General features: G+C 59.8%; 2 protein-coding genes across 3 annotated transcripts in view; one reads left to right on the top strand and one right to left on the bottom strand.

Moving 5' to 3' along the window:
- SLC5A10 (solute carrier family 5 member 10) overlaps positions 1-13,529 on the top strand; it is a 58,165-nt gene that overhangs the window by 22,412 nt on the left and 22,224 nt on the right. The gene's annotated exons all lie outside the window — the stretch shown is intronic.
- The window catches only part of FAM83G (family with sequence similarity 83 member G), a 30,219-nt gene that overhangs the window by 11,162 nt on the left and 5,528 nt on the right, over positions 1-13,529 (bottom strand). For both annotated transcript variants that reach the window (XM_047832231.1, XM_047832230.1), the window contains exon 3: positions 4,942-5,109. In XM_047832231.1, the coding sequence (XP_047688187.1) occupies positions 4,942-5,109 (168 nt within the window). The remainder of the gene's footprint in view (positions 1-4,941; positions 5,110-13,529) is intronic.

Genomic DNA, 13,529 nt, shown 5'->3' with positions numbered 1-13,529 from the left:
CCGGAAGAACAGCCTCAATTCCCCCCTCACCGGTGTCTGCCCCCGCCCACCTCAAAGCGTGGCCCCGTGAAGGGCCCAGGAGGTCACCACCTACATCTCAGAGTGACTCAACTCCGGGAGAGGCAGCCTTGGCTGTGCCGGATTTGCTGTGGGACTCGAGGTGGGTCTCTGGCCCTCTCTGGGCCTTAGTTTCCCTGTCTGCATGCTGCATGGATGGCCTCGACTCTAAGGCCCATCCAATCCTGGAGCTGTTTGTTCCCGGGTGGGTCCCGCCCCATGGGGCCTGGCCCAGATGAGGTAACGTCTCAGGAGTCAGGGCTCGGGTGAGCGCAGGGAGAGGATCCCACAAAGCTGCATTGTCTCCGAGCCCCGGGGCACCCCCAGCAGAGCACGGAGCAGGCAGGGTGGAGGGCACCCAGGCTGGCTCAAGAGGAGTGGCCGGGGCAAGCCCGTGGACCCTCTGGAACCTCAACTTGCTCGTGTGTCAAAGGGGCAGTGATGGGTCCCCGAGCGGACATCGGGGGGACGGCTGGGCAGTGTTTCATCCGCTCCAAGAGCAGCTCTTGCCCCAGCCACGTATGGGGCACGGTGTGGGGGACACTAGGCTGGGGCACACCTGTAGTGCCCTGCCTGTATCCCCCACGGGGCCTCTTAAGCTCACAAAGATGCCACTTGACCCTGTACTGAGCTGGCCGTGGCCCACACGTGGGACAGTGGTAGGCAAAGGGGACCAGCCCAGTGCCCCCTCCCCTCCCCCCCCCCCCGGAGCTCTGGTCAAACATGGCTCCAGTCCTGGCACCAAACGGATGCCAGCTGGGCCTCCCTACACCTCAGTTTTCTCACCTGGGAAATGGGCCTACCTGCTCTTATGCTTCAGGGCTGCTGCGAAGACTGAAGGAAGCCACGGTGCACGTGGCTGAGGGCCAGCAAGGTGCCCGGCACTCAGTGGGGGCTCCATAATTTGAGGTGCCAAAGTAGGATGTGACACCACATGCAGTGTGCCCGGGATACGATCCGTTCTGCTCAAGGGGCAAGAGGGGACTGACACAGAGGACCAGAAAATATCTAGAGTGTCATAGGTCAGGCCCAGAGAGGCCAGGACTGTCGGCCGTGTGTGACAGTCAGGTGGGCTCAGGGAGGGGGAGTGACCGACCCATGGTCTCCCAGTAGGTGGAGTCCAGCCCCCAGCTGGACCATAGTGGCTCTCTGCAGGGACCTGCTAACATCTCCTGGGCCCGAGGAGAAGTGGGGAGGCCCGGAGACACATCCTGACCAGGTCTGGCCGGTGACAGCGAGATCGGGCCAACCGTGCAGACTGCAGGGGACAGAGCACCCATGTCCCCATGCTGGGATGAACAGCAAGAAGCTGGGATGAACAGCACCCTCAGGGGTAGGGGACGGGGCAGGGCTGAGCCAGCCCAGCTCCAGGACCCTGATGTCTGAGGGGCCCCTGGCTCTTCCCCTATGGTGGGTTGCTCACTGCTGGTATTCCGGGCTAGGCGATTCCCTGTTGTGGGGACTGTCCTGTGCACGCTTAACAGTGTCCCTGGCTGCTACCCGCCAGGTTCCAATAGTACCCTCCCAGTCACAACCGTTAAAAAAGTCTCCAAACATTGCCAAATATCCCAAGCCAGGCAAACCCCACTTGGTTGAGAAGCATTGCCCCACACCCCGAGTCCGTTACAGACCCAGGCCAGGATCAGAGACGGCAGGACGGGAGGGGAGGGGCACCAGAAGGGGGCCAAGGCTGGCCTGGCCAGCGTGGAACCCAAGCCACAGGCTGAATCCCTGTATCCTCACCAAGTGCCTTCCCACGGCCACGGTGGCTGGAGTTTTCTTGTTCATCAGAAATAGGTCCGGCCTTAGCCCAAGTAGCTGCTGGTTTTTCCAGTTTGGCCGCACAGAGCCGACTAGCTTTTCAGATCAGTCAGGCATCTCACAGCTCTGGTCCTGTCTCAGCTGTGAGGCTGGAGGCCCAGCCTGGATCCCCCTGCCTCTGGGGCATCCCTCAGCCCTCAGTCTCAACCCAAATGTGACTGGGTCACCTGGCGTGGCTCATTCCCACACTCCCTGCTTGAGAGAGTCAGGGGCCAGCTGAGCCAGCAGGCTGGGGTGCTTGGGGATGGCTGGGACCCTCACACCCGGGAAGGTGCTGGCGCATGTCTTCGCACTTGACCTCAAAAGCAAGAGAGGGGTTGGCCCACGCAATACACCGGCTGTTTGCAGAATGTGTTGTGTGAGCTCGAGGCTCAGGAGGCAGGAGGCTGGGGTGCAGGGTGGTGGGCTGCCTGGAGGTGAGGGCGTGAGGGCAGTCCCCAGCCAGAACACAGCTTGAAGGGGAAGGGAAAGGGAAAGGGAAAACGAGGCCCAGAAAGATTCAGTATCTCTGCCCAAGGTTACAGTGCAGGTGGCAGAGATGGGCGCAGGCCTGGCTCCTGGCGTTGCCCAGACTGGTGCCCGACACCCCCACAGTCACAAGGATGACCCCACCAGGGTCAGACCTGTATCCTGGGCCTGTAGGAGCTGAGGGCAGGTCGCTGCAGAGCTGGGCAGGGGTGGCGGGCAGCCGAGGGCGGGCCCAGGGATTACCGGCAAAGGAAGTGCTCCTGAGACAGGTCCGGGCCCAGCTGGCCCGCGGGCAGGGAGGTAGGCCGAGCAGGCAGGCCCTCGACAAGGTGACACTTGGCCAGGGCTGGGCGCACAGGAGCCTCTGGCCACCTGCCCAGGCTGTGGAGCGGGCGGGCTCAACAGCAAGAATGAGGAGGTCAGGGTCACACGTTCTTTCCCAGGAAGGTACCTGACCCTCCGTGGCGCCCAGCTCCTGGGCGCATCACTCTGCGGAGCCTGCTAACATTCCCCAGAGCAGGGAGGTGGTGAGCAGGGCAGAATGTGCCAAGGACCCCTGGGGTGAGCTGCCCCTCCCATGCTTCGGGCTATGGCCTCATTTCAAGCTCAAGTGTTGGGGGGTTGGCCTCACACACACCCTCCCCCGCCTGGGGCCTGGGGTTTATAATTTCTTGTTATTGCCAACAGCCGCGTAACTCCCCTTAGCGCACAGAGCGCTTTTACAGCCATTGTCTCCTCTCATTTCATCCTCAAACAACCCTATGAGACATCATTACGGCCACGAGGCACCGGAGGCTCAGACAGGTGGAGCCACGTGCCCAAGGCCCACGCTGGCTTGGCACAGTGAGCCGTGCAGCCTTCTGGGTCACGTTCTCAGCCCAGTCCTGCCTCCCCCCCACCTCCTGGGAGCTCCGAACGCTCCGAGCAGACTTGCATCTGAGCCTCTGCTGCTGAGGAAAGGCACTAGACAGGGGGCTGGGCCTCGGAGCGGCCAATCCTGGGTTCAGATCCCGCCTGGCATGGACAAGCTTCTTCATCCTGCCCCAGGAGCATGCAGGCGCTGAGCAATGGGATGGGCGTCAGGTGCGCACTGGGCACGCGGCAAGGGTGCAGTGGGGATGGGCCCGGAGGTTCTCTGATCTGCTGCCCACAGGGCAGAGGCTTCTGCGGTCACCTTTCAAAAGACGCCTCTTACACGCTCTGGACCTCTCCAGCATGAGCTGTCTGCCCCGGGAGTCGACGCTCGGTGCTAATTACACGGCGGGCAGCGCGGCGGTGGGTGAGCGCGGGGCTTGGGGTCAGCCCGCCGGAGAGACCACATAAAAATGGCCCCACAGCCACAGACTCTCCGCCTGGAGAGCTCACAGCCACTTGAAAGGCCTCAGCGGGGATGGGTGGGCACAACTGACAGATACTGACAAATTACAGCCACCGGAGCCCAGCCCCTCACTGACCAGCCGGGCGTCGCCCCTTCTCCGGGGACTTTGCTCAGATCACAGGCCTGAAGCCCAGGGGATTCTGACCCGTCAGAAGCTGGGGCTCAGCCAGGGAGCGCCGGTGCTGGCCCCCACACCCCATATGTTTAACTTAACGGGCAGCAAGTTAAACACCTGCACAGGTGCCTCCGTTTCCCCATCCATAAAATGGGAACAACTGCCCTATCCCATCGGGTCATCACGCAGAGTAAATAAAATAACCATGTGAAGTGTCTAGGATGGGGCCGACCCAAGTGACATACTATGAAAGTGTCAGCTGTTGTCATGCGTACTGATCTGTACTCTCTGGGGAACGTGCTGCCCACAGTAGGTGCCAAATGACAGCTGGGTGGAAGGAGGGCTCCTCCTGCCCGCAAGCGAGGGATCAAGTGCAGGGTATCTGAGCGGAAGAGCCCAGCCCCCTGGCCCATCTGCCTCTCTTTGGGACCAGTGAAATCCTAGAGCCCAGAGACAGGAAGTGATGTGCTCAAGGACACACAGCAAAGCAGTGTGAAGAACCCAGGTTCACCCCGATCCCTCCACCTCTGCTCCATGGTGACCTTCTCTAGAAAACCCTTTCTACTCTGCTCTCCCTCCTCAAGTTTATTTCAACTCTGCAGCCATCAAGGAAGCCTTGCCTGACCTCAACCCGAGGAAGCTGCCTCTGTCAGAGCCAGATCCACCGGTGGGTGGGTGTCGCACAGAGAAAGATTCTGGCTTAAGCCCCCAAAAATAACTTCCTGGGAGTCAGAGCTCTCCAGATAGGATGTAAGCTGCTGGAGACCAGGTGGTGAGCGCCCTGTCACCGGCAGTGTGCAAGCAAAGACAGGTAACCAGTGTGGCATGGGCTGCTTTGAAATAACATGTGATATGGCACCTTGCGTGGGTTCCAGTGTCTGATCAACCCTTGATCAACATTTATCTTATCTCTGACTGTTGGAAGTAGTGTCCTGTCCCTCTGGGCATTCAGCCAGAGGTCAGGCGACCACTTGGCAGGAGGCTCTAGGATCACTGACCTCTCTGTGCCAGGTACAGGACTCCATCCCTAGAAGGCAGGTGCTCCAAGTGTTTGTTGACCAACTGAATGACCGCTTGGTCATTCATGACCAGCCAAGCTCACCTTGAGGTGCCCCAGGTGCATGCGGGCCCGCTCACACATGTGCAGGAAGTACTTGACATTGCTCTCGTCCACGATGATGTACACGGCCACCTTCCTCTTGAAGCCGGCCTCCAGCAGGTCCTTGAAGATGTCCACGTCAGTGAACATGTCCATGACCACGGCGATCACCTGCGAGCAGGAAGAGACCAGGGCTGTTGGGCAGCGCGGCGGTGGGGACAGGTGCCTCGGCAGGACACTCAGCCCTCCCACACCCACCACCCTCTCTGGGCGCCCCGCTCGCCCTGCCCCCCACGGCCTCGGGGCTGGGACTGGACTCTCTGGAGCAGCGGCAAATAGAGGAGAAGCACATTCAACGTGCCCGCTGTTTCCGTAACACGAGACTGCAGAGAACAAAGCCTGCGTATCCTGGCCGGTGAGGCAGGTGCAGGGAAGACAGAACACCTTGGAGTCGGGGTCTGCAGCCTGAGGTTTGGAGCGTGTCAGGGCCAGTCCCCAGAGCAGCCTTCCTTGTGGGTGTCAGGGCTCAGCACGGGGGCGCCCTGTTTTGGTCCCTTCCTGGGCTGCATTCCCGAGCCAGAACAGCAGCCCACACCATCGCCCTCCGCCTGCCACCCTGGGACGCCGAGATGAACCCGATGTATCAACAGCCAGGAAGGCAGCATCCGGCACAGCTGTTCTTGAGGTCACCCGTGCAGCTCGGGGCTGCTGTGGACTTTGGCAGGCTTTCTGCTGCCACCTCTCCTACCTGGCTGGACAGAGTCCAAACCAGCACGTGTGACATCTGTCCTCACAATGGCTGACCTCAAGCCTCCTGGACCGGGCTCAGGGTGAGACCCCAAGACGTCAGAGTGCCTCTACCCCAAGCCCTAGCCCGACGTGGGCAGTGACATGCTCCAGGCCGGACAGGCAGGGGCACTGGCCGGAGTCAAAGCACAAAGGAAGGAAGAAGCAACAGGGAAAGGACAGGGTGGTTGGGATGAGCTCCCCTGCGTGGTCAGCAGACGCTCGGGCCTGGTGGAGCTCGGTGACCATCTTTGGCCTTCTGTCTTGTCCCCCGTCCGTCCCTGTCCCACCAGGCACTAAGGGGGAGCCCATGAGAATCAGGGCCTGATGCTGACAACCAACACAGACATCCAGCCCCTCCAATCCTTCAAGGCTGGCACCACTGCCCTGTCCAGGGTCTGAGAACCTTCTGGAAAAGCCTTACACAGAGAGGCCAGGGACTCGGCCATACAATGAACTGGGAAGAGTCAGGCTAGAACCTACCCAGGCCCGCTAGGGAGCCAAGTTCACCCCCACCCCCACCATGAGAGTGGCCTGCCCGGCTTCCCCTCACTGGGATCCGCAGGCACAGGGTGAAGGAGAGGCAGCCTGGGACCTGCTGGGGATGAGTCTGCACACTCCGGTGAGCTCACCCAGCTGGTCCCTGCAGGCCCATTTGGGCTCCTCCCTGCCCTGCCCTGCCCCGGACTTGATCTGTGTGACCCTGAGCAAGACGCCTAGCTTCTCTGGGCCCAGCTTTCTCTTTGGCACAACGGGTGCAGTGGAGTTGTGGGACCAGCCAGGGCGCCATGGTGGCTGAGGCCCAGGATTCACTCCGTTCTCTGGGGGACAGCCGCTCGCTGGCTCTGAGTCTCTGAGGGGCTGTTTCGGGTCAGGCAGAGGGAGTTTGTACGGACTACGCAGGGGCTATAGGGTAAGCAGGGAGGAGCCAGTCGAGGCAGACGTTGGTTCCAGTTGAGAAGGCGCTTTCTGACCCGAAGTTAGGCAAAGGGTATTGATAGAGAGTGAGTTCCCCGTCCCAGGCGATGTTTAAGGAAAGGCCAGAGATTGCTTGGCGAGGAGGTGGATGAGAGGGCAGATGAGACACGAGGGCAGCCGGGTGGGCTCACAACAGCCTTGGATTTCACCGGTGGAGCATGATGAGACCCTGAGGTGGCTGGGGTGGTGGCAGGGACTTCCTCACCTGGGATCCCACAGCCCTAGAGCCAGCCCTGGGATCCCCTTGGATAAAGCTGCCCCTGGAAAAGGCAGAGCCAACCCAGTTCTCCTCCGAGGCAGCCGTCACCCCTCGTTTCCTTGTCTCCCCCACCAGATCGGTCAGGCCCGGTTCCAGGCCCTGCCTGCTGTGGCAGATGGGGACCTGCCCTGGGCCTGGGCTGGGGGACATGCCCCGGCAGGACCCACTCCACGTGTGTCCTTCCCCAGTCGCCCTCTAGCAGGTAGGGCACTTGATCCAGGGATCATCTGCTGTTGGGCTGGACCTGTTGGGGCCAGCCCCCCATGGTGCATCCCTTCCACAGGGTCCCCGGGCTGAGCGCCAGCTCTCCCCAAACACTGGGTTCAGTGCCAGGGGGCGGTCAAAGGAGGGCTTGTAACAGGTGCCAGCTGACGCCGGGAGCAGGGAGGGGTGCTTGGTGCCCCCTAGGCACTGGGATGATGCTGGGGGAGGGGGCTTGGTGCTCCCCACGGAGGCCCCCACAGCTTGTCCAGTCAGAACCAGAGGCTTCCTGGAGGCCCTTGACTTCTGCATGCTGATCCCCATTCTGTGCATGGAAGAGCAGGAGCCAGAGACTCGAGACCAGAACCCGGGTCTCGCGCCCCACCCCGCATGCCTTCTGCTTAAGAAAGTGAGAGCGGTCCCAGGCCCTCGCGCCGTGGGATGGTATAATGAGCCCCAGTAACGGCTACCTCGTTCAATTCTCAAACATGCTGTGAGGCAGTGGTTGTTACTCCCGTTTTATAGATGAGGAAACTGAGGCACGGAGGGATTCACTCCCTTGCCTGATTATCTGTTTGGGTGGCTCAGCCTGCCCATAACACGGTGACCTCGTCAAGGGCAGAGCTCCCCGTTCAGATCCCTCGTGGAGGGAGCCTGGCTTAAGGCGGGCCTCAGGGAGCTTCTGTCAACAGAGAATGTGACCAAGTGGCTTGGGCCGCAGCAATGAGGGAAGCCAGGGACAAGCCACAGCTCCTCCCGGGCCCCGGGTTTCCGTATCTGCCACATGGGGGTGTCGGCCTGGCTCACTGCTGTGGTCTATCCAGCCCACAGTGTGGCTTGAGCGCAAAGCTGCTGGCCCCACCCAGAGGGCAACACCAGCCACCTCCTGCAGTCCCGGCTGAGACACGTTCTGCAGGGGTCCTGGGCAAGGCCAGGGCCAAAGCCGGGGAGAAGATGGAGGGGGAGGCTGGAAGCTGGAGGTGACCCTGTGCCCTGCCCAGGTGCCCTGCCTGGCTTGTCTGGGCCAGCTGGAGCATCTCACCACTGCCCTGCCTCCCTCTGCACCAGCGGCACGGGACTCCCCGCCTCCCTGGGTCGACACCCAGCCTGCAACTCCTGGCACCCCCAGAGCTGTTTCTCAGATTCCCTGTGGCCACAGGAACCACTCTTGGAGCAGAAGTGTGCTCACGGGACCGGTGGGTAGAGCAGGTCTGTGGAAGCGCCGGGAGACGAAGGGCAGGAGTGAGACGGCTAGGGGGTTCTGCACGCAACTGGAAAACCCGGAAAACTGCGGACCGTGGGCCCAGGCTCCGCAGCAGCATCTCTCCCCAGGGGCCCCTGACCCAGCTGACCCCTCCCTAAAACCCCGGGCCTGGAGCCACACACACTATTCTCCTTGCTGGGCCACCTTCCTTTTCTCTTCCACACGGACAACTCCTATCCATGGTCAAACCCCAACTTAAATACCGCTCCCAGCTCCTCTCTGCCATTTGAACGCGAATCGCTTGTGCACTTCTGGAAGTGCCACAGCAACCTGCTGAGTGGCAACCTATCTTCTGAAGGCCTGGACTCTGAGACCCAAGTCAGCGGTTCCCAGAGCTCCCTGTAACACCTGCCCCGCCCTCCTCGGCCACGGAGATGCGTGGAGAAGGCTCAGAGAGAGCCAGTCGTGGTCTGTCCCTTCAAAGTGCTCAGAGCAGACAGGGGAGACAGAAGCAGCCCGCCCACCCTGGAGCCCAGACGCAGTCACAGCAAGGGTGCACAAGGACCCCAAGTCCCTCGCTGGGTCTTGGGAAATATAGGCGGGTCTGTCAATTTAAGGCAGAGGGTGGCGGCATGGGAAGACGCATGGCCTTGGGCAAGAACCTTAGTGTCCTGGTGGGGGGTGGGGTGTGTGTGTGTGTGTGTGTGTGTGTGTGTGTGTGTGTGTGAATTAATGCGGGAACGGGGTAAGCTCAGAGCCTCCGCTGTCACTTTCCTGCCTCCTTGGCACACAAACCTGAGTCCTGACCCACCAGACCCACAGCGCACTCCGGGGTGGACAGGCCAGGCATCACCACTCGCCATCCCTACCTCCCTCCGAGCCAGCTGGAAGGCTGGTGCATGGCGGCAGCTCGCGGGAACAACACAGAGAATGCTGCAGACTGTTCTAAAGTTTGGAACGACGACTCTCTAGACCCTGGATTTGACTTCCACTTCAAGCCACGGCAGAGGAACAGAGCCCACACTGACCCTCCCGCCTTAACAGTAAACAACAACACGACAAAAACCAGGCACAATCTGTGAAACCGTGGCCAACAGGACTGCAGCAAGCACAGTGCCCCTTGAGAGAAGGGACATGAATGAGGTCAGCCCCAGGACCACCTCAGCTACCTCTGGGATGCAGCAGAGTGGAGGGGGAGACCCTGGTGGGGTCCGGCAGTCTCCAGGAGTTGAGGAGACAAGGCGTGCCCGGAGCACGGCAGCTAGAATTTTCAGGATGGAGTACTGGAGGAGAGGGGGCTGCAGAGAGTGAACACCAGACGCTATAGGGCCTCCCCTCGAGCCTTCAGCTGGTGACCAAGTATCACATGCACAGAGGAAACCACGCAGGCTGGGACAAAACTGCTAGAAAAGAGCAGCTGGGACAGTCACCAGTGCTCACACAGGACCAGGAATCTTTTACGTCCCCACCTCAGCTAGACCACACACCCTTCTAAAACTCAGGGCCTGCAGGAGAGTCCTCAGGATAGTACGTGAGCAGTGGGCAAATAAGGCCTAGACCAGAGGCCAACTAACTTTTTCTGTAAAGGCCACATGGTAAATACTTCAGGCTTTGCAGGCCATATCGCTCTGACCCACTCAACTCTGCTATTACAGCATGAAAACAAACACAGACGGCACACTAGCAAATGTACGCATCTGTGTTTCATTATTTACAAGCAGGCAGCAGGCCAGAGGTGGTCCTTAGTCCAACTCCTACCCTGGATTAAGTCTTCTCTAGTCCCACTTAATAAAGCATAAAAAACACCAAACCAAGGGTGACTGGGTGGCTCAGTCGGTAGAGCATCCGACTCTTGATTTCAGCTCAGGTCCTGATCCCAGGGTTGTGGGATCAAGTCCGGCATCAAGCTCCATGGTGAGCGTGGAGCCTGCTTAAGATTCTCTTTCTCTCTCCCTCTGCCCCTCTCCCCTGCTCCCCTCCACCAACTGAATCTCAAGACGTAAAACGATTCAACATTTAAGATGAAAAATACACCGGATGAGATTAATAACAGATTAGACACCATAGAAGAAAAGATGAATGACCTTGAAGACACACAATAGGAACTATCCCAAATGACACATGGTAAGGAACTGAACAACCAGGATCGGCTCAGAGCATCAGCAGACTGGGTGTCCACCTAGAAGGTCCAGGAGGCATGTTACTGGAGTCTCAAAAGTGCTGAGGTGGAGAGGGGTGGGGAGGATAGAAGAATGTTTGAAAAATAGTGTCTATGGCATTTCAACATTTCATGAAAACTTACATCCAGAGTCGGGGAAGCTCACAGGCAGAAGAGACGTGAAGAAAACCTCACCGAGGCACATCATAATCACATCACTTAAAGTCCATGATGAAGAGAAAATGTGTAAAGCAGGCAGCGGGGGAAAAGACCATTACATGGTGAGGAACAAAGAAATGGAGGCTTCTCCACAGAATCATCGCAAGCCAGGGAACACCGGAGCAACATCTTTAAGGCACTAAATGCAAAAAACTCTTAACCTAGAATTCTCTACCCAGTGAAAAGAGCATTCAAAACCAACATTTTGAGACCCTTCAGACCTACAAAGACTGGAGGATTCATCTCTGGCAGACCTCCCCTGTAGTTATCACCACCCCCTTGTACACATGGAGGGGTTAAGGCTCCCTGTTGGAGCCACAGGCTCCTCCTCCCTCACTGGCAGGGCAATTACTTTGCTACCCCCCCCCCACACACACACACATACCCCACCCCCTGCACCTGCACCCCACCCCTCCCTTGGTGGTAGCAGGATTAAGGTGACACTGTCTGAAAGGCCTAGAAGGTTCTCCAGGCATTGAGGAGGACACCTGGAAGCCGCTGGCCCCACCGTGAGGGACTCTCCCCCTGACTTCTGGCATTCTCCAAACCAGTTTGCCCATCCTCTGGCTCCAAAGGCCTGTCGCCGAGGGCACAGCCTGGTCCTGCGGCCTGGCGGGGGAGTCTGTGTATGTAATAACACGTGCTGACCCAAGCCAGGGTCGGGATAACCAGGCCAGCTTTCTGACACTCATACAGGCGTCCCTTTTCCAGGGACTAAGTGGGGGCAGTGATGACCACTCCCATTGTCCAGAGAGAGGAGTCCCCGTCCCAGAGCCACACAGTCAGCTGGTGGCAGAGACCTCCTGTTTAGGGCTCTTCCCCTGGTGGGGGATCCTGTGTACATTCTAGCTGTGACTCCACCCACCGCCCCCCAGAGCCCACTCTGGGTTCTGAAACAAACTCCTGACCATCAGCACTGCCCTGGGGCATTTGCCACTCCTTCCCTGGGTGGCCCGTAGCCCAGCACTTCCATTCTCCAAGCCTTGGTTTCTCTTCTCGATAACACGGGGTGGGGGGGGGGGGGGATGGAACGGATAACCCGAGGTCTCTCCCCTCTGACATTCATCAGCCCTGGTACCTTCCCCACCCTCTGGATTATTAAAACAGAAGCCTCATTAAGGCCAATTAAAGGAGGCTGGGGCCTCCTGAGTGCCAAATGACTGCAGTGGACGGGGTCAAGGCACATACTATACTGGTCACACCCAGAGCCCTCTGTCCAGGGGCCCGGCCCAGCCCCATCCAGCCGCGTGGGCCCTGCCCTGAGTCTCCAGCCCTCCCCAGATAGACATCGGCCTCCTCACCAAGGCTCAGGAATGCTGCAGAGAAAAGGGCAGAGCATGGGGGAGGGCCAGGTGACCAGGGCTGCGCCCTGTGGATAAGACAGGCCCCTCCCCCTTCCCGTTGGCCCCAAGGGGCCCCAGAGTCCCGCAGTCACAAAGTCCAGCCAACCAGACCACCACGCGGTCATCAGCGCGTGGCACCAGCTGAGGATCTTCAAACTGGAAAATCTTGGACTCGTAAATTCAAAAGCCTGTAAAATCTCAGCTTCTCTGGGATCCAAGGGTGACAGATGCTGAGGTGTCCTTGAGCATCCTAATCCGCCAGGAAGACTGGCCTGGAAAGGACTTCCTTGCCTGAGGCCTCCGGGCCACCTGATGCCCACTCCCCTCTACTGGATCCCACCAAGCCCCTGCTTGAACTCCTCCAGGACGGGGAGCTCACCACTTCTCAACCCAGACTATTCCCTGAGAGAGGCTATCAGGCGAGAGGGAAGGAGGAAGACCCAAGAGAACTGGTATTTATGACATGCCAGCTCCATGCCAGACATTACACTGAGGGCCTGACATAACCTCTTTTCCCATTTGAGTCCCAGCATGCTTTGAGACAGGTGCTGTCAGAGGGGCAAAGCAACTATCTTGGGACAGCATGGCGAGACAGCAGCAGAGGCCTGGGTGTGGGTCTGAGTGGTATGCAAGCCCATCTGCCCCCCCCCCCCCCCCCCCCCCCCGCCGTGGCGTTTACCCTGGGAAGATCCCTAAGCCTGGAGATCATTCAGGAGCCATGAAGGAGGCTAGAGCAGCCCATGCAGACCAGCGCCTGCCAGGACGCGGGGCGTGGTCCCAGTGTGGAGGGGCGGCCCTGCCCCGCCTCGAGCATCCTCGGATCACTCAATAGCTTGTGGGTGGCTCACTGTTACTGCCGCAAGACATGTGGCCAGTCCCCATTTTGCAGATGAAGAAACGGAGGCTCACGGTCACATAGCAAGGGGGTGGCCGAGCTGGAGAGGAGAGCCGGGGGCCCGTGAGAGGACCGGCCCCTCTCTGCTGGCCCAGGGCGAGGACGGTTGGCCTCAAGGTGAGCCTGCCGAGCCAGGGGACCGGGGCTCTGTGGAGCCCCGCGCAGGCCCTGGCCCGCTCTGAGCGCCCTGACCTCAGCGTCCTCCTCTGCGACGCAAATAACGTCGGCAGGGGTTGTGGGAGGGAGCGCCGCCCCTGCCCCAGTGCTCCAAGAGGCTGGCCGGTGCCCTCCTTCCTGGCAGGGCTCCTCCTGGCTCTCCTCAAACTCTCAATTAAGATGCAAACACCGTCGGGTAGGAAGCCTTGGGAGACACGGAGCTGACACCTGGAACGATGTTATCAGATGTTCCCCACCTGGCAGGTGAGGGCCCTGGGCCTGGGCTGGGAATTGCTGGAGCAGGCAGGAGACCAGCCGTGCTCCTTCTGGGCTCCGGCGGGTGCCCGCGAACAGCTGACCGGGCCGTCCCTGGGGCCTCTGGACGCACCGAG

The sequence above is a fragment of the Prionailurus viverrinus genome, chromosome E1, assembly GCF_022837055.1.
Source record: "Prionailurus viverrinus isolate Anna chromosome E1, UM_Priviv_1.0, whole genome shotgun sequence".
Lineage (NCBI taxonomy): Eukaryota > Metazoa > Chordata > Mammalia > Carnivora > Felidae > Prionailurus > Prionailurus viverrinus.
This window is presented reverse-complemented; position numbering and strand designations above follow the sequence as displayed.